The sequence below is a fragment of the Symsagittifera roscoffensis genome, chromosome 7 (assembly GCF_963678635.1).
Source record: "Symsagittifera roscoffensis chromosome 7, txSymRosc1.1, whole genome shotgun sequence".
NCBI lineage: Eukaryota > Metazoa > Xenacoelomorpha > Acoela > Convolutidae > Symsagittifera > Symsagittifera roscoffensis.
Window position 1 is genome coordinate 39797798 of NC_087068.1, and position 24690 is coordinate 39822487.

Below are 24690 nucleotides of genomic sequence, written 5' to 3' on the forward strand. Positions count from 1 at the left end.
GAGATATCTAGCGTCTAGAACTATTTTTAGTGATTCGCCTTTTGCTAGGATGATAACAGGGTTGATAAATGTGTTGCCTTTTGGTTGTTCTTCTTTATTAACAGGTGATATAATTTCATATTGTTTTAAAATGTTTAGTAATCTGTTGACTTTGTCATGTAAGTGAATTGGTACTTTGCTTGCTTTTTGCTTTTTGAAGACTGCGTTTGGTTTTAATGGAAGGTGTAGAGATGAACTGACTTTTCCAACGTCAATTTTTGATGTTGCGTAGACTGATGAGTATTTTATTAGCTGTTTAGCTAACTTATCAAATTCATTTTGTGTTATTTGTGAATGTTGGAAATTAAACATGGTCAAAAACTTCTGTTGGTCTTCTGTATAATTTCTTATATTGAAATCGGGTTTGAAATATGGAGTTTTTGTGAAATAATCTGTATTTCTCTTTTCGTTGCTTATAATATTATTTATAGATGCTTCTTCATCAAGAATTGTGGATTGACAAATATCTAGTAATTGTAATATATTTTTGACTCTGTATGCTATTTCTTTTACAGGTGAAGTTGTAGCGTTTGTTTCACAGTATCCTAATAATCCTAGGGGTAATGTTACTTCATTTGGTCTATTATTATACACGTGTAGTGAGATAATATCAGAATTAGTATTTCTTTCGTATTTTATTGATGAAATTGTGATTTTGAAAAATTTGTGAATTGGTCTAAATTCGAAATCTGACATAAAGAGTTGTTGTCTATTTTGACCTTTGTTGTATTGATGAACTTGTTTCATGGAGAAATTATAGATGGATCCTGATAGTGGTTTCAGGTATTTTCGTTCCTGGTTGTAAATTGGGTAAAGTTTGGAGAAAAAAGGTGGTTGTTTGTTTAATCTTTGAAAAAATGTTAAAGCTGTGTTTTTCATTTTTGTATAATTATCCTTTATGTGTAATTTACTATTTAATATTTTTTTTGTCGGTATAAATTTAGTGATAAATGGTATGCCAATGATTTTGTGTTTAATATCGGTAATGTGAAATGTTTGTTTGAATGGTTTGTTCAAAATTTTGTTTTGTTCCATTATTCTTGTGGGAACAAGGAATAATTGGAATTTTCCATAATTTTTTAATGTTGATCCTTGTGCTGTTGCTAATTTACTAGATGTCTCTAGAGGTTTTAAGTTTGGGTGTAGTATTCTGATGTCATTCCATGTAGGGATATTAATGATATTTGATTCTGCGCCTGAGTCGATTAAAAAATCAATTTCAAGATCTGGTGGTTGAAATTCTTTGTTTGTTCGGGCTTTCCAAGAGAAATGGAATTGTCCATATTTTTTCTCGTGGCTTTTTTTAAATTTTTTGGTATATGTGATTTGTGGTTGAACTTAGTTCTTTGTTAGGTGAAATTTCCGTGTTAATTTTGTTTACTTCTTGAGTAGTTTGTGTATCATTACTAATTGGTTCCATGTAGTAATTATTTAGAAGTTCTAATTGGTTTTCGTATATATGTGAGCTAAAGGGTTGTTTATATGTGATGGATTCGTAATCGTTTTCGACAGATATCATATTTGCTAAAATATTATTATCTGTATCACTTTCACTGTCTGTTGATTCGCGATTTACTTGTAATTCGATATTTTCTGTGTTGTCGATACCTGAAGGGTCTGAAGTTATTTCGTCATTTGTTTGTACTTGGTTGATTTGTCTTTGTTGTTTTGGTGTATTACTTCTCTATCGATGTTGAGAATCGGGGTAACGATTATTATTCCTATGAGGTGATTCGGAATAATTCCTATATCTATTGTTGTAACTTGAATGTCGCCTTTGTGAATTATTTCTTGATCTGTTTTGGTAATTATCAAGCAATTTTTGATAATTTGATCTATTATACGAGTTATTTTGTGATCTATTGTTTGGATAGTTTTGATTTCGATTGTTTGAGTAACTTCTATTCCTATTGTTTGAATAGTTTCTATTTCTATTATACGATGAGCTTCGTGATCGGTTGTTGGAATAGTGTCTATTTCTTGAGTTTGAATGGGAACTGGATGCTGGAAAAAATTGTGTTGAGTTTGAACTCGACCGTGGATAGTTGTTTCGACTATTCGATCGGCTATATCTATTTTGTGAGAAATTTCGTGAATTTCTTTGTTCGGGTGATCTACTTCTATAAGTAGAGTTATATGGTGATTGTTTTCTAGAATAGTTTTGATTGCTTGGAAGGGGTTTTCCGGAGCTATTATTGCTGCATACGTTTTTTTTTGTTAGATTTTGATTTTTTTTCATGTATTGATAAAATGACTTATTTGGTTCTTTTTGCTTTGGAGGTTTATTTTGATTGTCTTGCTGTTTTTGTCTACATTCGGAAATACTGTGTCCGTATCGTCGGCAATAATTACACCATTTTTTGAAAGATGGTTTGCCTTTGTAGTTTGGGTTCTTTTCATAAATGTTTAAAGTTTCAATGATTTTTTTTAGATAGGTCTATATCTGATTCTTGTATATTGTTAATGTGTGTAGTCTTTTTTTCAATACGATTAACATACTGTAATTTTAAATTCTCGGTTTCTTCGAGTTTCATTCTGATTTCTGCTTGTTCTAGTTTATCGACTAGTTTTCTGAAATCTAGATCTGGTTCTCGAATTGAAGAAGGATGAGATGCTTTTTTCTTTATAGCAATTTTTCTGAATTGTGGTGTTAAAGTCATCATTAAGATTTCTGTCATTTTTGTATTCTTATAATCATGTGTATTAAGTGAATATGCTTCTCGAACTAATGTTTCGATTCTAATTGCGAATTGTTTTATTGTTTCATTTGGTAATCTGCGGATTTCATTGCATAAAACTCTTTGATGTTGTTTCTTTCTTTCAGAATCAAACATTTTTGAAAATTCTTGTGTGAATCTTTTCCGATCTGATTTTATTGCTATAGGTAGTACTGAAAACCTTTTCTGTGCTGCGCCATCTAATGTTGTTTGTATTAACGTTGTGCGTCTATGTATCCAATTTTGATGGAGTGGTGTACTTATTGGTTCAGGTCCTATATTCAAAAAAATATTTGCTGTAACTGTGTTTAGGTAATCTTCTACTGAATATTCAGGGTCTGTTCCTGTGAATACCATCAGTGGTTTAATTGATGTTATTGACGATCCTCCCATAAGGTATGGATTCATCGTCATTTGTAGTGTTTCTGCGGCATTTGTTATCTGCGAAAAGTTTGTCAATTGATTTTTTGTAATTTCATGTTGTTGTAGATAATATGGTAATAGTATCTCATTTTGCATTTGATTTGGTTGATACGAGTGCATAGTCATTGGGTTTTGTGGTTGCATCGGTTGAAAAGATTGGGTATTAATTGGATTTGGCATGTGTATTGGTTGTTGATTTTGTGTATCTGTTGGGTTTGGAGAAAAAATTCTCTTATATGTATGAGGTTGTCGCGATCCTTGTGTGCGATATTCCTGGGTATATGGTGCAAAAATATCTGGTTGTAAATAATCATCATCAGATGATAAATAATCCGTATTATGAGATGCTTGCTTTTTTTTTTTTTTTGTTAAAAGAATGGGTAATTTTCACTATGATCCTGTGGAGGATGTGAATTAGTTTGAAAATTTACTGAGTTGGTGTTGTCATTGGGTTATCCCAATAGTGAGAACATACATGATTATTATTTTTTCGTGGATGGTAGTTTGCTTTTGACGAATGTGCATAATTATAATTGTGTTCTGCAAAATTATCTCTTGTGAATGTTCTTCGTGGTTTTGATGGTTTTGTCATTGGTCTATATGTTCGGTAATCCATATAGGAATATTTAGGAGCAAGGGTAGCCGAAGGTTTTACGGTTGATTGTAATGTTACTTGTGGTGATGTTGCATTATTATTTCTTGGTGTTGTAAGGTTTGGATGTATCGGTGAGATCCTCTGTTGCGTAGTGGTTATTGTTATTTGGACTATTTCTTCATTTATGAAGTGTGATGGTGTTTGAATATCTTGTTGTGTAAGACTTCCAGTTCCAATGAGATTTTCATGATGTATAATTGTTGAATTTAAACTATTATTTTGTGTGTTGGGTAAAAATGTATAATAATTTAAGGGTGTTGCATCAATTGTTAATGGTTTTGTTTTTATATAGTCTGGGTGAATAGATATTGTATCTATTGCTTGACTTAAAAAGTCGACTGGGATGTTTATAAATAATTGGTTGAGACCAAAACATAATCTGATTGTTCTGCAATGACAGTGTCGTCATTGTTACTTTGAGGTCTAACATTTTTTCTTGCTTGGCTAATTAAATCTAAATTATGTGTGAAATAATCGTTTGTAAACCATGCTAGTATTTTTTGTAAATCATGTTTGGTATTTTGTGAAACATCATTGCTGTAAAAATTTTCACGAATTGCGTTTAAAAATGTAGAAAATGCGGTGATTTCATTTCTGACTTTTTTATGTTTAGATGTCTGGATTGGTGATGTACTTTGAACTTCTGTTTTTTCTAATATAGTTAAATATGCATAAATTATAGCAAAAACTTCATTTGTGAATTTTGAGTTTGCTCTTTGTGAATTATGGTATTGTATATTTTTGATGTATTCTGTGAATACTTTTGAAAATTCTAGATCAAGATCCGCTGTTTGAATAAAATATTTATTATATCCTCTTCTTGGTGTACTGATTCATATCGTGTAGATACCGTATTGTTGTGTTATTTTAGAGATATCTTTGAGATAATTATCTATTATTTGTCTTTTGATTTTTACATCTGGAAATTCTGTTTTACAGGGACTGCTTCCTGGTTCAAATAAATTTATGAGTAAATTTTTGCAAAATTTTATTTGTCCTCTATCATTTTGTAAATTTATAATGAAGGGGAAAGCGTGTTCTTCATCGAGACTTTCTTCACTTTGAGTGTTGCTCATCTTTTCGTTTGATAACTTTTATTATATAATTTTTAATGTGTCTAATTGGTTGACTCCAATTGTATATATGTACTGGTTTGTGTTTTTGTTTCTTTTTTATTCAATTTTTTCCTTTTTTCGATGAAATAGTATTTGTTTCTGAATCGGAAAAATTTACTGGATCCTGGATTGGATAAGTTTGATTTATTGAGTCTTCTACTTTGTATAGTGCATCGAGACTACTAACTTCTGATGCTGAGAATGCATTTCTGTATTTTGAAAATCTTTTTCGTGTTAATTGTCTTTGCTTTCTTAGAATTGTTCTTTCTAGTGTTTGCCGTTTTGTGTGAATGCATTCAACTGTTTGTGTATGCCGGGTTATGAAAAGATCGTAATTTTGATTTTAGATTTCACAATTGTGTATGACGATTGTTTGTTTATTTCCTAGGTTCTTTAATGACATAAGGTTTAGGATGACGGATGCAAATTTGTTTGTGAGTGATTTTAATTTCCTAGACTGTTAGTCCTTACGATTTTTTGGTTAGCTTAGCCTGGGTCTTTTTATTGAGGGTTGGTTTAGTGATTCTGTTCACAAGGGTTGGAGAATAGTAAATCGATCCACAAGGTTCAGGTATAATTAGAACGCAAGTAGTTCGTTAGGTACTATTTTAAACTTACTAAGTCTAAGATTATCCTGGGTCGTATAAGAGGAGGGGTCAAGTGAAGGATGAACGACCGAACTTCTTCACTGTTTAGCCTAATTTGAATGGTTAGTATTTGAAAAATTTCTATTAGTCCTGGGTCTTTGGAAAAAGTGGGATAGTGAATCGACGTATGAGGTCGTTAGACACTTGATAAGTGGATGGGGGAGAACAAAATTGTTCTGGTTGATCCAAGGATAAACCTTGATGATCAGAAATAAAATTGAGAATAGAAAACTAATTTAGATCCAATGATAAACCTTGATGATCTGGTTTAAATTTAGAAAATTTAAGTTTAGGGAATGTATAATTTAAGATTTAAAATAACAATTTGTGAATTTTAGTTTTGATGAAGTTAGTTGATTTATGATTGCTGTTATGTTTAGGTGATGAAGCCGGAACAACAAGATGTTTTATGTTTACTAACAATTATTGTCATGCTACTAATTTTTATTTTTATTTTGAATAAACTATTTTTCAAATATCTTCTATATAATACTGTAGAGGAAGAAACGATTAGAGATGTTTTTTTTCAATCGTTTTTGAACAATAGTAATTTATTTAGCGCCTGGTAGATGCATTGAAGATTTTTCTTCAGGGATTTTATGTTTGGAAATGAAAATCTAAATTCATTGCTAACAAAACTCTAAATATAAAAGTTTATGTTGGCTTTTGCCGTACGACCATGAAACTAAATGGTAAGTTTATATGTAGTCGTATGTCGTCCCTTGTCCGAGGTCTTTTTCCAATACCGGGTAGTTCTCGTATTGTACTGAATAGCGGCTCTGGTCTATTGAGTCGTAGAGACCATTTGATTAAATTATTGTCGTGCAACGTTTTGAAAATGTTTTTGTCTATTTCTAATCTAATTTTTGTTAGTTCTAAGCTAATTTGTTCTTTAAGGTCTTGTTCGGGACTTATGGTTGCACCAGATGAGTTTAGATATGGGGGTCTATCTCATAGAGTAATTTCGGATAGGGTACACCGTCTGCTCGTCACGCTATCTTTTTTTCGGCCGGATAGATTCGTGCAACTTCTTAGTCTAATACCGATCCTAATCTTACTCTTATAACTACTAGTCTCAGGGTGTTTAACTAGTCTCTGCTAGGCTCAATAGATCTAGAGTATACTGGTATTGTTGCGGCTACTGAAGTACTCGGAGAGGCAACTAATTTCTAAGTTAAATTCAAATCTCTCTGGTGCTGAAATTAAAAGTAATTTCAGCACTTACAAATAAGTGGGTAGTTAGTTAGATGGATTGTGATTGGTTAATATTAAATATTTTACATTGGTAAAATATCTAATTGATAAATAATAAAACGTAATTTAGATCAGGTTCCATAAGGGTAAGTTCAGCCGGGTAGTTTTTTTGAGAAAATTAAACAAATTTGCGTTCATTGGAAAAACGGTGACATTTTCAGAAGAAATTTTTTTTCAGACCATGCCAATTTGACTACAGAAATTAAGAGAAACTCAAAAAAGCAGGGAAAAATTTTGCAGCTTGTTTTTCCGATTGAACCACGAATCTCGGAAATGTCAGGCTACTTTCAGGAAATCACAAAAATTTTCCAAAAAACGGACAGAAGTTCAGAATTTTGACGTTTCTAAAAAATTTGGAGCAACACTTTTTACGAAATTAGCTTTTCCGTAAAAAGTTTCATGGATGAATCTTTTATTCAAAGTTTGATTAATTAAAAAAATATAAAATTAGGTCAAAGTTTCGAAAATTTGAACTAAATGATTTACAATTAACATTACGAGGCCAAACTGTGTATTCTGTGCATTGTAAACGGATTCCGCAACAAGCCAAAATCAGATTTGTCGGGGAGTTCGAAACAATGCTACTTTTCTTTGATCTTCTTTGCGTTTTGGATTCCTCAAACAAATACTTAAAACATTGTACCGCACAAGATCGCTCCAAACTAGGCGAATTTGCGGAATCCGCAACTGTATTTGCTGAAGCCAGAACAGTATGGAACCCACAAACAAATAATAAGACATGTGTATAGTTACATTGAGCTGTTGCGGAATCGACAACTGTAAGCGGAATCCGCAAATTATAAGTGGAATCCGCAAAATGTAAGTGGATTCCGCAAATTGTAATTGGATTCCGCATTTTGTTTGCGAATTCCACTTAAATTTGCGGATTCCTTTTAAATTTTGCGGATTCCACTTACATTTTGCGGAATCCACGTACAGTTGCAGAATCCAGAACAACTAGATATATTTGCTGGTTGCAGAATCCGCCACAAAACAAATGTGCCGACAAAATTTACGGTACAGGTTTTTGTACGCGGAATCCACTTACATTTTGGAACATGTTTAACGATTTGTCTTTGGAATCCAGGAACATACATACACAAAATTGTGCGCCTATCCAGTGCACAGTTTGGCCTCGTAATGTAAAAAACTGAACCTTAGACGCTTAAGCGGGGATGATTCTAGCAATTTGCTCTCTCGATTGAGTTTCTAATTGCAGACTTGGGAGAGTAGCAAATGAGAAAAACAGAGATTGTCAAAATGGCAAAAACTGCTATATTTGATTTCATAACTCTTGGAGAAGTTTGTGCACAATCGCTTATTCAGTGAAAGTTCTCTCTCAGTTTTTTTTTGATACTGACCATAAATGATGTCTAAAGTTCAACCAACGACTAAAAAATTTCAACAAAGTTTCGAAAACAGTTTAATACGGATACGTGCGATCGGGTTGTTACAAACATTTAGCTTCACGCTTTTGTATAGTTTTATTTTAGATAAAAACGGTAAAGTTTTTCATGTTAACTGATCTTAAACTCAAAAATGTTCGAACTTTACTCAATTTAATTGGTCAGACTGCTTCAAGGTCGTATTTGAATAATGTCGATCTGAACTTAACCTCATGTTTGCTAATGTTTCGTACAGATGTTTTGAGACCAGGGAATTAGAGTACGACTAGCATGAAAATTGGCCAAGTGGTTACACGAGCCTATCAGTCCGAAAAGAATACTGCGACAAATACACGGTCTTTTTGGAACTGATCGGTGTTTGGTGTATTAGCCACCTTGGATTTATCCCTAGGATTTATCTTGAAAACTTTTTTTGTTGGCGATGATGAAAATCGTTCCAACAGCCCATAATTCAATTCAGTGAAAAAACTGTTTCATTTCTGAGAGAACTCTAACCTTATGTTGGTTTCCTCGAAAAGGTTGTTGTATGGAGTGTAATGACCAGTGGGTAAATAGCTCAGCAACCGAGGCTCGTTCTGTTTGGTCGATTGCGAGAGAGCTAGAATATAACCACTTGGAAACTCATAAAGGGGTAAGCACTGAGGGTCTCCGAAAGTATCAAAATCGTCGACGGCATATTCTTGCAAAAAGGAGTCCCAAGTACACACCTGAAACAAAAACCGAAGCTTACTAGGGGCCCAAGGCTGGAGGTACCTGTTCGATGTTTTTTGAATTGGTTATGATGATTCGCGATGAAATGGGTTCCCGGGTCGAGATCCCGCTCAAAAACCGCTCAAGATATGGGCGGTTTGAGCGGTTTTCCAGCAAGATTTGAGCGGTTTGAGCGGTTTGAGCGGTTTGGGCGATTTGGGGTGTTTTTTTGAAAACTGCTCAAACTGCTCAAATCTTGCTTCAAAAAACCGCCCAAAAACCGCTCATTTCTTGCGGTGATTTTTGAAGGGTTTTTCAAGCAAGATTTTAGCAGTTTTTAAGCGCTTTTTGAGCGGTCTTATAGAGAAAACCGAATAAAACCAACAAAAAGGCCTGGAAAGGTATTGTGACGCTAATATGCAGTTGAAATACTACCTGGGTTGACCTCCAGGTGCTTATCTAACATTTCGCCACACCGAAAATGCTTATCTTACAATTTCCTACATCAAATGTACGGAAAAAAGTTAATCATACATTTTTCATACAATTTCAAAAAACCATTGAAAAAAGATTCAATATAATTTTTCCGGCTATTTGAACCAAATAAAACGGTCTGATAAGGAAAAATAACTACGTTTATTTTTTTTTTTTGGAAAAAAATGGTTATCCTAGAAGTTCCATATATGAAAAATGTATGATAACCATTTTTTCATGAAAGGCAAGAATTTCAAAAACTTGTTAAAACTTGTTTTTAAACAAATTTTAATTATTTAAGAGTACTTTTGCTCAATTTAAAGCACAATGCTCATCAAAAACGAAAGCTTAGTTTGAAGCTAATAAATTGGTTATCATACAATTTCCATATATGAAAAATGTACGATAACCATTTTTTCAAAAAAAGCAAGATGTTCAGAAACATGTTAAGACTTGTTTTAAATCAAATTTAAAGTAATTAGGAGTGCTTTTGCTCAATTTAAACCTTGCTCATCAAAAACGAGGTTTTAAAACGAGGTTTTGCTCAGTTTTACTCGTCACAAATTGGTAGTTTACGACGAGTCAAACTGAGATCCCGAAGGTCGGAGCCTCACAGTTCCTCTTTTCCGAAAATGACTTAAGGTCGGATTAGGATTAGGTTTAGGGTTAGGGTTTCTTAAGAAATATAATTTCATAATCTTTGGAAAACAGAATTGAAAAAAAAATTAAAAAAACCAAATTTCTAGCCACAACAATTCCCTTTGAATCAAACCTGAATAACTGACGCAACATTCGTCTTTGGGAAAACAAAACAAATTTGCCCATCCAATTATGAAGTGATACTCATAATTTAACTCATTTTTTTTTGAAAACTTCGGCTGAAAAATCGGTTTCAAAAGTTATAGAATAAAACGTTTTTTCTAAGTTTCTTTTCACTTTAAAATGAGACCGGAGTTCTCATGATTGTTTGTCTAATGTGTTTAAACGTTCTCATTTTTTTTTACTATTATGGAGTTTCTTGAAACTCATTCAAAGCCAAAGAAAAATCAAAAAAGCTAAAAATTTTTACAGGGATGAACGAAAGGCTAACAAATAGCCAAATTTTTCTTCCTAGTCGAAACGTTTTCTTTTTAGGACATACAAAGAAAATGCAATTATAAGCTCTGAAAGCGGTACTAAAAACATTTGTAGCTCAAGAGAAGCTCGAACATACCATTTTTTGAAAACCGATAAGTTTTCGTTGAGAATTTATCTTTTTTCTGCTGTCAGTCATTCTGTTATCAATGTTTTTTTTTCTAGGACTCATAACTTTATGAGTCAATTTTACCTTGAGTTGATTGTAGTTTCATTCAAAATACCAAAACTAGAGCTTTCTGAAGCACTCCCATTTTTTGCCAAATTAAAGAAAATAAGGTGTTTTCGACAAAGCGCAATGTTTGCAAAAATTTATTTATGTCCTAATTCTGCGTTTTCCCTTTTATCTTTGAAGTTTTCGTTTTTACTGAGGAACGCAACTTACTTAGAAGCTCAACTGTGTTTCCGAATAACAAAGTAATTGAGTGATTACGAAGAACCTATTGTAGTTTTAGTTTCTAAGAATACCTATTAGGGAAGTCGTACCAAAAACAAAAAATCTATGCAATGTAGCCAAATAACACATTGAATTTTGCAATTACATCTAAACAAACTTTCAGTTTGAGCGAACGCGGTAGCTCTCAAGGCGACTTTAGAAGCAGACGTAGTTTTAAGACAAATTAAATTATGCTTTAAGTATTAAGAATTGGTGTATTTCTTTTAATTTTACATAAATCCAAATCTTTTATTTGTGCTTAACTCGTCCAAGATGTTCAGCAAAATATGATCTGACGTTTACAAGTTTTTTTGTACAGGTTTTTCAACAAAGCGCTTTTTGTGCATACTCGACTCAAAAGTGTTTTTTCATAAAAACAGAATTATAAGTAGTGCATATTACAAAAATCTTGCAAGTTTGAGCGGTTTGATTATAATAGCAGTCAGTCGCGGGCTATACTGTCTTCCAGTACACGTTTTTGCTTGTTTTGACCGGTCTTTGAACTTTTTTCGTGTGACCTCCATGCTAGTTGACTATCCTTATATGGGACCATGCATGAACTCTATGTATTTTGCAGCTAGGATGATACAACTTCGAGGTTAAGCGTAGAATTCTTCAGTGTTTGTGATGTTAGCATCATGAGTACCGTTAAAGTAGGTTTAGTCAGGTTCTTAAGTCAATTTTTGTTGTTTCAAGTCTTTTTTTTTCAATGAGTATACATCAGTTTTTTAGGAAGAACTTTTCGTAGAGATAACGGATTTAAGTGGAAGTAGTATCACAAGTTTGGTCTTGAGCAGGGCTTTCTCCTAGTACCCGAGTTTATTTGTTTAGGTAAGTATTTAGGAAAAATATATGGATATGTATTACAGAAACGTTAAAACCAGTTGAAGGGCTCGATAAAAGATGTGATGTCTCATTGTATATTGAAGCTAGGATGATAAAACTTTGAGTTTCAGCGTAAATTACAACAGTATTGATATTGTTATTATCAGATTTACTGTTAAATTGTTTTCAGTCCTTTTTTTGGTCATTTTTTGTTGTTACCTGTCTTTTTTTAATGGGGTACACATCAGTCTTTTAAGAACAACTCGTCGAAAAATTGATTGAATCAAGTAGAAGTGGTACCATTTGTTCGTTGTTGAGGAGAGTTTTCTCGAAATACCCCGTTTTGCTTGTTTTGATGAGTATATAGGAAAAATTATTGCAGATTTGTTAGAGAAACTTTAATAATAGTTGAAGAGCTCGATAACAGATTTGATAACTCAATGTGCATTGGAGATACGATGAAAAAATTTAATATTAAGCGTAAAATATAACAGTATTGATGTTATTTTTATCCGCTATGCTGTTAAAATAGTTTTAGCCAGTTTTTCTTTTTAGATGTTGCAGGTCTGGTTTTTTTTTGAATAACTCGACACACATTTTCATAAGTATCTCGTAGCACAATTGATGAATTCAATTGGGAGTAACACCATTCGGATGATCCTTGTTCTGAATGTTGTTGGTGCTGTTGTTGTCGTCGTTGCTGTAGTTGTTGTCGTTGGTTCTGTAGTTGTTGCTTTTGTCGTTGTTGTTGTTCAGTTGTTGCTTTTGTTGTTGTTCTGAAATGTGGTTTTCATTTTTCTTTTCTTGACTGCAAGGTACTTTTTTGCTGCCAAACACTTGGTTGCTCATCGACCGCAAACGTCATGTTAACTCTATTTGGCAATGTCATACTTGTCCATTTATGTGTTCATCCTTGAAGAGATTTTTTGTCGTATATATTTTTTTCATTTTCTGGGACAGTGTGTGGCTAGTAAAACATCTTGATGTGTTCATTGTTGTTCCAATAATGAGTTCTACTGGGTCAGCGATTGTTGCATAAGCCAATTTCCGCTGTGTTGATTTTTGTTCGAAAAAGTTGTCGTCAAAAATTTGTAGTTTCAACTAGCTTCTTGAATGTTTCTTCCGTTTTGACATCTTTGAAGTATACAGCGACGCTTTTTCGGGTTGTTAATGCGTTGGGGATAAATTGAAATTTTATTGGTGTACTAATTTTTTCATTTCGGTTTTTATGATTCTGAAATATGTCTTTTTTGTGTTCACCCTTGATGGTACAAATTTTTTCGTTTTTCAGGACAGTGTGTGGCAAGTTAAGTCATCTTAATGTGTTCATTGTTGTTCATTCACCAATTCTACTTGCTTAGCGATCGTTGCAGAAGCCGATTTGTAATTTTTTCTCCGAAAAAAGTTGTCGTCACAAATTGGTAGTTTCCACTAGCTTCTGGTCTCGGCTACTGAATGTTTCTTCAGTTTTGACATCTTTGAAATACGCAGCGACCTTTCTTATAGGTTGCTGATGCATGGTGGGTAAGCTGAACGTTCATGGGAGTACTAAGTTTTTGATTTTGGTCTTTATGTTTCTGAAACATGTCATTCTTTGAGTTTATCATTGATACGATCTTTTGTGGTACAAATTTTTAATTTCCAGGACAATGTGTGGCTAGTTAAGAAATCTTGATGTTCCTTGTTGTTCCATTCATCAATTCTATTAGGTTAGTGATCGTTGCAGAAGTGGATTTGCGCTGTGGTGATTTTTTGTCCGGAAAAAGTTGACGTCACAAGGTTGTAGTTTCCACTAGCTTCCGGTCTTGGATACTGAATGTTTCTTCAGTTTTGACATCTTTGAAATATACAGCGACGCTTCTTTGGGTTGTTAACGCGTTGGAGATATGCTGGGGATAAGTCATCTTGATATGTTCATTGTTGTTCCATTCACCAATTTTTTTTTGGCAAGCGATCGTTGCAGAAGCCGATTTGCGCTGTGCTGATTTTTTGTCCGAAAAAAATTTTCGTCACAAATTGGTAGTTTCCACTAGATTCTGGTCTTGGCTTCTGAAAGTTTCTTCAGTTTGACACCCTAGAAATACACAGCGATGAATTTTTGGGTTGTTAATGCGTTGTGGGTATGCTGAAGGTTCATTGGAGTACTAAGTTTTTGATTTTGGTCTTTATGTTTCTGAAATATGTCATTCTTTGAGTTTATCCTTGATGCGATCTTTTGTGGTACAAACTTTTAATTTCCAGGACAATGTGTGGCTAGTTAAGAAATCTTGATGTGTTCCTTGTTGTTCCATTCATCAGTTCTATTAGATTAGTGGTCGTTGCAGAAGTGGATTTGCGCTGTGGTGATTTTTTGTCCGAAAAAAGTTGGCGTCACAAGTTTGTAGTTTCCACTAGCTTCTGGTCGTGGCTACTGAATGTTTCTTCAGTTTTGACATCTTTGAAATACACAGCGATGAATTTTTGGGTTTTTAATGCGTTGTGGGTATGCTGAAGGTTCATGGGATTACTAAGTTTTTGATTTTGGTCTTTAAGTTTCTGAAATATGTCATTCTTTGAGTTTATCCTTGATGCGATCTTTTGTGGTACAAATTTTTAATTTCCAGGACAATGTGTGGCTAGTTAAGAAATCTTGATGTGTTCCTTGTTGTTCCATTCATCAATTCTATTAGATTAGTGATCGTTGCAGAAGTGGATTTGCGCTGTGGTGATTTTTTGTCCGAAAAAAATTGGCGTCACAAGTTTGTAGTTTCCACTAGCTTCCGGTCTTGACTAATGAATTTTTCTTCATTTTTGACATCTTTGAAAAATACAGCGACAATTTTTTTGGGTTGTTAAAGCGTTGGAGATATGCTGGGGATAAGTCATCTTGATGTGTTCATTGTTGTTCCATTCGCAAATTTTTCTTGGTAAGCGATCGTTGCAGAAGCCGATTTGCGCTGTGCTGATTTATTGTCCGAACAAAGTTGTCGTCACAAATTGGTAGTTTCCACTAGATTCTGGTCTTGGCTTCTGAATATTTATTCAGTTTTGACATCCTAGAAATACACAGCGACATTTTTTTGGGTTGTTAAAGCGTTTTGGTATGACGACGGATCATGGGAATAATAAGTTTTTGATTTTGGTCTATGTTTCTGAGATATGTCATTCTTTGAGTTTATCCTTGACGCGATCTTTTTTGGTACAAATTCTTTTTCATTTTTTAGGACATTGTGTGGCTAGCTAAGTCATCTTGATGTGTTAATTGTTGTTCCAATCACCAATTCCAGTTGGTTAGCGATCGTTGCTGAAGCCGATTTGCGCTCTGGTAATTTTTGTCCGAAAAAAATTGTCGTCAAAAATTGGTATTTTCCACTAGATTCTGGTCTTGGCTTTTGAATGTTTCTTCAGTTTTGACATCCTAGAAAAACACAGCGACATTTTTTTGGGTTGTTAAAGCGTTTTGGTATGACGACGGATCATGGGAATAATAAGTTTTTGATTTTGGTCTATGTTTCTGAGATATGTCATTCTTTGAGTTTATCCTTGACGCGATCTTTTTTGGTACAAATTCTTTTTCATTTTTTAGGACATTGTGTGGCTAGCTAAGTCATCTTGATGTGTTAATTGTTGTTCCAATCACCAATTCCAGTTGGTTAGCGATCGTTGCTGAAGCCGATTTGCGCTCTGGTAATTTTTGTCCGAAAAAAATTGTCGTCAAAAATTGGTATTTTCCACTAGATTCTGGTCTTGGCTTTTGAATGTTTCTTCAGTTTTGACATCCTAGAAAAACACAGCGATGCATTTTTTGGGTTGTTAAATCGTTTTGGGTATGATGATGGCTCATGGGATTTCTGGGTTTTAATTTGAGTTTTTATGTTTTTGATTTTTCAGGACAGTGTGTGGCTAGTTAAGAAAACTTGATGTGTTCCTTGTTGTTCCATTCATCAATTCTTTTGGGTTAGCGGTCGTTGCAGAAGTGGATTTTGCGGTGGTGGTTTTTCAACTGAAAAAAGTTGGCGTCACAAGTTTGTAGTTGCCACTAGCTTCTGATCATGACTACTGAATATTTCTTCTTTTTTGACATCTTCGAAATACACAACGAGGCATTTTTGGACTGTTAATGCGTTGTAGGTATGCTGATGGCTCATGGGATTTCTGGGTTTTAATTTGATTTTTTTTTGTTTTTGAAATATGTCTTTTTTTTGTGTTTATCCTTGATGCGATCTTTTGTGTTACAAAATTTTTCATTTTTCAGGACAGTGTGTGGCTAGTTAAAAAAACTTGATGTATTCCTTGTTGGTCCATTCATCAATTCTATTGGGTTAGCGATCGTTGCAGAAGTGGATTTTGCGGTGGTAATTTTTTAACTGAAAAAAGTTGGCGTCACAAGTTTGTAGTTTCCACTAGCTTCTGATCATGGCTACTGAATGTTTCTTCAGTTTTGACATCTTTGAAATACACAGCGATGCATTTTTGTGTTGTTAATGCGTTGTGGATATGCTGATGGCTCATGGGATTTCTGGGTTTTAATTTGAGTTTTTATGTTTTTGATTTTTCAGGACAGTGTGTGGCTAGTTAAGAAATCTTGATGTGTTCCTTGTTGTTCCATTCATCATTTCCATTGGGTTAGCGATCGTTGCAGAAGTGGATTTTGTGGTGGTGGTTTTTTAACTGAAAAAAGTTGGCGTCACAAGTTTGTAGTTTCCACTAGCTTCTGCTCTTGGCTTCTGAATGTTTCTTCAGTTTTGACATCCTAGAAAAACACAGCGACAATTTTTTGGGTTGTTAAAGCGTTTTGGGTATGATGACGGATCATGGGAAATCTGGGTTTTAATTTGAGTTTTTATGTTTTTGAAATATGTCTTTTTTTGTGTTTATCCGTGATGCGATCTTTTGTGTTACAAAATTTTTTCGTTTTCCAGGACACTGTGTGGCTAGTTAAGTCTTCTTGATGTGTTCATTGTTGTTCCATTCATCAATTCTACTGGGTTAGCGATCGTTGCAGACGCGGATTTGCGCTGTGCTGATTTTTGTCCGAAAAAAAGTTGTTGTCACAAATTGGTAGTTTCCACTAGATTCTGGTCTTGGCTTCTGGATGTTTCTTCAGTTTTGACATCCTAGAAAAACACAGCGACAATTTTTTGGGCTGTTAAAGCGTTTTGGGTATGATGACGGTTCATGGGATACTAAATTTTTGATTTTAGTCTTTATGTATCTGGAATTTATCCTTGATGCCATGTAAGTTTTGTGGTACAAGTTTTTAATTATCAGGACAGTGTGTGGCTAGTTAAGAAATCTTGATGTGTTCGTTGTTGTTCCATTCATAAATTCTACTAGGCTAGCGATCGTTGCAGAAGCGGATTTGCATTGTGGTGATTTTTTGTCCGAAAAAAGTTGTCGTCACAAGTTTGTAGTTTCCACTAGCTTCTGGTCTTGGCTTCTGAATGTTTCTTCAGTTTTGACATCTTTGAAATCTACAGCGACCTTTTTTTTGGGTTGTTGATGCGTTGTGGGTTTGATGACGATTCATGGGAGTACTTTGTTTTTTTTCTTTTGTCTTAAAATTTTTGAAATATGTCTTTTTTTGTGTTTATCCTTGATGCGATCTTTTGTGGTACAAATTTTTTCATTTTTCATGACATTGTGTAGCTAGTTAAATCATTTTGATAGGTTCATTGGTATTCCATTCATCAATTTCTTTGGGTTAGCGATCGTTGCAGAAGTGGATTTGCGCTGTGGTGATTTTTTGTCCGAAAAAAGTTGGCGTCACAAGTTTGTAGTTTCCACTAGCTTCTGGTCGTGGCTACTGAATGTTTCTTCAGTTTTGACATCTTTGAAATACACAGCGATGAACTTTTGGGTTGTTAATGCGTTGTGGGTATGCTGAAGGTTCATGGGATTACTAAGTTTTTGATTTTGGTCTTTAAGTTTCTGAAATATGTCATTCTTTGAGTTTATCCTTGATGCGATCTTTTGTGGTACAAATTTTTAATTTCCAGGACAATGTGTGGCTAGTTAAGAAATCTTGATGTGTTCCTTGTTGTTCCATTCATCAATTCTATTAGATTAGTGATCGTTGCAGAAGTGGATTTGCGCTGTGGTGATTTTTTTCCGAAAAAAATTGGCGTCACAAGTTTGTAGTTTCCACTAGCTTCCGGTCTTGACTAATGAATTTTTCTTCAGTTTTGACATCTTTGAAAAATACAGTGACGCTTTAATGGGTTGTTAAAGCGTTGGAGATATGCTGGGGTTAAGTCATCTTGATGTGTTCATTGTTGTTCCATTCGCAAATTTTTCTTGGTAAGCGATCGTTGCAGAAGCCGATTTGCGCTGTGCTGATTTATTGTCCGAACAAAGTTGTCGTCACAAATTGGTAGTTTCCACTAGATTCTGGTCTTGGCTTCTGAATGTTTCTTCAGTTTTGACATCCTAGAAATACACAGCGATATTTTTTTGGGTTGTTAAAGCGTTTTGGTATGACGACGGATCATGGGAATAATAAGTTTTTGATTTTGGTCTATGTTTCTGAAATATGTCATTCTTTGAGTTTATCCTTGATGCGATCTTTTTTGGTACAAATTCTTTTTCATTTTTTAGGACATTGTGTGGCTAGCTAAGTCATCTTGATGTGTTAATTGTTGTTCCAATCACCAATTCCAGTTGGTTAGCGATCGTTGCTGAAGCCGATTTGCGCTGTGGTATTTTTTGTCCGAAAAAAATTGTCGTGACAAATTGGTATTTTCCACTAGATTCTGGTCTTGGCTTTTGAATGTTTCTTCAGTTTTGACATCCTAGAAAAACACAGCGACAATTTTTTGGGTTGTTAAATCGTTTTGGGTATGATGACGGTTCATGGAATACTAAATTTTTGATTTTGGTCTTTATGTATCTGGAATATGTCATTTTTGTGTTTATCCTTCATGCGATCTTTTGTGGTACAATTTTTTTTATTTTTTCAGGACAGTGTGTGGCTAGTTAAGAAATCTTGATGTGTTCCTTGTTGTTCCATTCATCAATTCTTTTGGGTTAGCGGTCGTTGCAGAAGTGGATTTTACGGTGGTGGTTTTTTAACTGAAAAAAGTTGGCGTCATAAGTTTGTAGTTGCCACTAGCTTCTGATCATGACTACTGAATGTTTCTTCTTTTTTGACATCTTCGAAATACACAACGAGGCATTTTTGGACTGTTAATGCGTTGTAGGTCTGCTGATGGCTCATGGGATTTCTGGGTTTTAATTTGATTTTCTTTTCTTTTTGAAATATGTCTTTTTTTTGTGTTTATCCTTGATGCGATCTTTTGTGTTACAAAATTTTTCATTTTTCAGGACAGTGTGTGGCTAGTTAAGAAATCTTGATGTATTCCTTGTTGGTCCATTCATCAATTCTATTAGGTTAGCGATCGTTGCAGAAGTGGATTTTGCGGTGGTGGTTTTTTAACTGAAAAAAGTTGGCGTCACAAGTTTGTAGTTTCCACTAGCTTCTGGTCTTGGCTACTGAATGTTTCTTCAGTTTTGACATCTTTGAAATACGCAGCGAGTTTTTTTTTGATTGCTGATGCGTGGTGGGTAAGCTGAACGTTCATGGGAACACTAAGTCTTTGATTTTGTTCTTTATGTTTCTGAAACTTGTCATTCTTTGAGTTTATCCTTGATACGATCTTTTGTGGTACAAATTTTGAATTTCCACTACAATGTGTGGCTAGTTAAGAAATCTTGATGTGTTCCTTGTTGTTCCATTCATCAATTTTATTGGGTTACTGATCGTTGCAGAAATGGATTTGCGCTGTGGTGATTTATTGTCCGAAAAAAGTTGGCGTCACAAATTGGTAGTTTCCACTAGATTCTGGTCTTCTGAATGTTTCTTCGGTTTTGACATCCTAGAAATACACAGCGACAATTTTTTGGGTTGTTAAAGCGTTTTGGTATGACGACGGATCATGGGAATAATAAGTTTTTGATTTTGGTCTATGTTTCTGAAATATGTCATTCTTTGAGTTTATCCTTGATGCGATCTTTTTTGGTACAAATTCTTTTTCATTTTTTAGGACATTGTGTGGCTAGCTAAGTCATCTTGATGTGTTAATTGTTGTTCCAATCACCAATTCCAGTTGGTTAGCGATCGTTGCTGAAGCCGATTTGCGCTGTGGTATTTTTTGTCCGAAAAAAATTGTCGTCACAAATTGGTATTTTCCATTAGATTCTGGTCTTGGCTACTGAATGTTTCTTCAGTTTTGACATCTTTGAAATACACAGCGATGAATTTTTGGGTTGTTAAAGCGTTTTGGGTATGATGACGGATCATGGGAGTACTAAGTTTTCGGTTTTGGTCTTAACGTATCTGGAATATGTCATTTTTGTGTTTATCCTTGATGCGATCTCTTGTGGTACAATTTTTTAATTTTCAGGACAGTGTGTGGCTAGTTAAGAAATCTTGATATGTTCCTTGTTGTTCCATTCATCAATTCTATTGGGTTAGTGGTCGTTGCAGAAGTGGATTTTGCGATGGTGGTTCTTTTAACTGAAAAGAGTAGGCGTCACAAGTTTGTATTTCCACTAGCTTCTGGTTATGGCTACTGAATGTTTCTTCACTTTTGACATCTTTGAAAACACAGCGATGCATTTTTGGGTTGTTATTGCGTTGTGGGTATGCTGAAGGTTCATGGGAGTACTAAGTTTTTGATTTTTGACAGTGTTCATCAATTCTATTAGATTAGTGATCGTTGCAGAAGTGTATTTGCGCTGTGCTGATTTTTGTCCGAAAAAAAGTTGTTGTCACAAATTGGTAGTTTCCACTAGATTCTGGTCTTGGCTTCTGGATGTTTCTTCATATTTGACATCTTCAAAATACACAGCGAGGCTTTTTTGGGCTTTTAATGCGTTGTAGGTATGCTGATGGCTCATGGGAATTCTGGGTTTTAAGTTGAGTATTTATGTTTTTGAAATATGTCTTTTTTGTGTTTTACCTTGATGCGATCTTTTGTGTTACAAAACTTTTCTTTTTTCAGGACAGTGTGTGGCTAGTTAAGTCATCTTGATGTGTTCATTGTTGTTCCATTCACCAATTCCAGTTGGTTACCGATCGTTGCAGAAGCCAATTTGCGCTGTGGTAATTTTTTGTCCGAAAAAAGTTGTCGTCACAAATTGATAGTTTCCACTAGCTTCTGGTCTTGGCTACTGAATGTTTCTTCATCTTTGACATCTTCGAAATACACAGCGAGGCTCTTTTGGGCTGTTAATGCGTTGTAGGTATGCTGATGGCTCATGAGAATTCTGGGTTTTAATTTGAGTATTTATGATTTTGAAATATGTCTTTTTTGTGTTTATCGTTGATGCGATCTTTTGTGTTACAAAACTTTTCTTTTTTTTCAGGACAGTGTGTGGCTAGTTAAGTCATTTTGATGTGTTCATTGTTGTTCCATTCACCAATTCCAGTTGGTTAGCGATCGTTGCAGAAGCCAATTTGCGCTGTGGTATTTTTTTGTCCGAAAAAAGTTGTCGTCACAAATTGATAGTTTCCACTAGCTTCTGGTCTTGGCTACTGAATGTTTCTTCATCTTTGACACCTTCGAAATACACAGCGAAGTTTTTTGGGCTGTTAATACGTTGTAGGTACGCTGATAGCTCATGGAAATTCTGGGTTTTAATTTGAGTATTTATGTTTTTGAAATATGTCTTTTTTTGTGTTTATCCTTGATGCGATCTTTTGTGTTACAAAACTTTTCATTTTTCAGGACAGTGTGTGGCTAGTTAAGTCATCTTGATGTCTTCATTGTAAATTCCATTCATCAATTCTACTGGGTTAGCGATCTTTGCACAAGCGGATTTGCGCTGCGCTGATATTTGTCCGAAAAAAATTGTCGTCACAAATTTGGATGTTTCCACTAGATTCTGGTCTTGGCTTCTGAATGTTTCTTCAGTTTTGACATCCTAGAAAAACACAGCGACAATTTTTTGGGTTGTTAAGGCGTTTTGGGTATGATAGCGGTTCATGGGATACTAAAATTTTGATTTTGGTCTTTATGTATCTGGAATATGTCATTTTTGTATTTATCCTTGATGCGATCTTTTGTGGTACATATTTTTTTCATTTTTCAGGACATTGTGTAACTAAATAAATAAATTTTAAGGGTTTCATTGGTATTCCATTCATCAATTTCATTGGGTTAGCGATCGTTGCAGAAGTGGATTTGCGCTGTGGTGATTTTTTGTCCGAAAAAAAGTTGGCATCACATGTTTGTAGTTTCCACTAGCTTCTGGTCTTGGCTTCTGAATGTTTCTTCAGTTTTGACATCTCTGAAAGACACAGCGACCTTTTTTTGGGTTGTTGATGCATTGTGGGTATGATAATGGTTCATGGGAGTACTATGTTTTTGATTTTGGTATTGAATTTTTTGAAATATGTTTTTTTGTGTGTTTATCCTTGATGCGATCTTTTGTGGTACATTTTTTTTTATTTTTCAGGACAGTTTGTGGCTTTTTAAGTCATCTTGATGTAATCATTGTTGTTTCATTCATCAATTCTACTGGGTTAACGATCGTTGCAGAAGCGGATTTGCGCTGTGGTAATTTTTTGTCCGAAAAAAGTTGGCATCACATGTTTGTAGTTTCCACTAGCTTCTGGTCTTGGCTTCTGAATGTTTCTTCAGTTTTGACATCTCTGAAAGACACAGCGACCTTTTTTTGGGTTGTTGATGCGTTGTGGGTATGATAATGGTTCATGGGAGTACTATGTTTTTAATTTTGGTCTTAATCTTTTTGAAATATGTCTTTTTTGTGTTTATCCTTGATGCGATCTTTTGTGGTACAATTTTTTTTTATTTTTCAGGACAGTGTGTGGCTACATAAGTCATCTTGATGTAATCATTGTTGTTCCATTCATCAATTTTACTGGGTTAGCGATCGTTGCAGAAGCAGATTCGCGCTGTGGTGATTTTTGGTTCGAAAAAATGTTGTCACAACTTGGAAGTTTCCACTAGCTTCTGGTCTTGGCTTCTGAATGTTTCTTCATTTTTGACATCTTTGAAATACACAACGGCATTTTTTTGGGTTGTCAATGCGTTTTGGGTATGATGACGGTTCATGGGTGTACTAGGTTTTTGATTTTGGTCTTTTTGTATCTGAAATAAGTCATTTTTGTGTTTTTCCTTGATGCGAGCTCTTCTGGTACAAATTTTTTCTTTTTTCAGGACATTGTGTAGCTAGTTAATTTATCTTGATGTGTTCATTGGCAATCCATTTGTCAATTCTATTGGGTTAGCGATCGTTGCAGAAACGGATTTGCGCTGTGTTGATTTTTTGTCCGAAAAAAATGTCGTCACAATTTGGTAGTTTCCACTAGCTTCTGGTCTTGCCTTCTGAATGTTTCTCCAGTTTTGACATCTTTAAAATAGACAACGGCCATTTTTTGGGTTTTCATTGCGTTTTGGGTATGCTGACGGTTCATGGGAGTACTAAGTTTTTGATTTTGGTCTTTATGTGTCTGAAATAGGTCATTTTGTGTTTATCGTTGATGCCATCTTTTGTTGTACAAATTTTTTTTCATTTTTCAGGACATTGTGCAGCTAGTTAAATTATCTTGATGTGTTCATTGGTGTTCCATTCATCAATTCTACTGAGTTAGTGATCGTTACACAAGCGGAATTGCGCTGTGGTGATTTTTTGTTCGAAAAAATTGGCATCACAAGTTTGTAGTTTCCACTAGCTTCTGGTCTTGGCTTCTGAATGTTTCTTCAGTTTGGACATCTTTGAAACACACAGCGACCTTTTTTTGGGTTGTTGATGCATTTTGGGTATAATTAAGGTTTATGGGAGTACTAAATTTTTGATTTTGGTCTTTATGTGTCTGAAATATGTCATTTTGTGTTTATCCTTGATGCGATCTTTTGTACTACAATTTTTTTTTTACTTTTCAGGACAGTGTGTGGCTACTTAAGTCATCTTGATATAATCATTGTTGTTCCATTATCAATTATACTCGGTTAGCGATCGTTGCAGAAGCGGATTTGCGCTGTGGTGATTTTTTGTCCGAAAAAATATTGTCACAAATGGGTAGTTTCCACTAGCTTCTGGTCTTGGCTTCTGAATGTTTCTTCAGTTGTGACATCTTTGAAAAACACCACGGCAATTTTTTGGGTTGTTAATGCATTTTGGGTATAATGAAGGTTTATGGGAGTACTAAATTTTTGATTTTGGTCTTTATGTGTCTGAAATAAGTCATTTTTGTGTTCATCCTTGACGCGATCTTTTCTGGTCAGTTTTTTTCAATTTTCAGGATAATGTGTAGCTAGTTAAATTATCTTGATGTGTTCATTGGCAACCCATTTGTCAATTCTACTGGGTTAGCGATCGTTGCAGAAACGGATTTGCGCTGAATTGATTCTTTTCCGAAAAAATGTCGTCACAAATTGGTAGTTTCCACTAGCTTCTGGTCTTGCCTTCTGAATGTTTCTTCAGTTTTAACATCTTTGAAATAGACAACAGCCATTTTTTTGGGTTGTCATTGCGTTTAGGGTTTGCTGACGGTTCATGGGAGTACTAAGTTTTTGATTTTGGTCTTTATGTGTCTAAAATATGTCCTTTTTTGTTTATCCTTGATGCGATCTTTTGTTGTACAAATTTTTTCATTTTTCAGGACATTGTGCAGCTAGTTAAATCATCTTGATGTGTTCATTGGTGTTCCATTTATCAATTCTTTTGAGCTAGTGATCGTTGCAGAAGCGGAATTGCGCTGTGGTGATTTTTTGTCCGAAAAAATTTGTCACAAATTGGTAGTTTCCACTAGCTTCTGGTCTTGCCTTCTGAATGTTTCTTCAGTTTTGACATCTTTGAAATAGACAACAGCCATTTTTTTGGGTTGTCATTGCGTTTTGGGTTTGCTGACGGTTCATGGGAGCACTAAG

General features: G+C 34.6%; 1 protein-coding gene across 1 annotated transcript in view; it reads right to left on the reverse strand.

The window, feature by feature from the left end:
• LOC134851450 (mucin-2-like) overlaps positions 1-24690 on the reverse strand; it is a 353473-nt gene that overhangs the window by 141518 nt on the left and 187265 nt on the right. The window contains exon 4 of the mRNA XM_063867549.1: positions 8752-8963. Within this exon, the coding sequence (XP_063723619.1) occupies positions 8752-8963 (212 nt within the window). The remainder of the gene's footprint in view (positions 1-8751; positions 8964-24690) is intronic.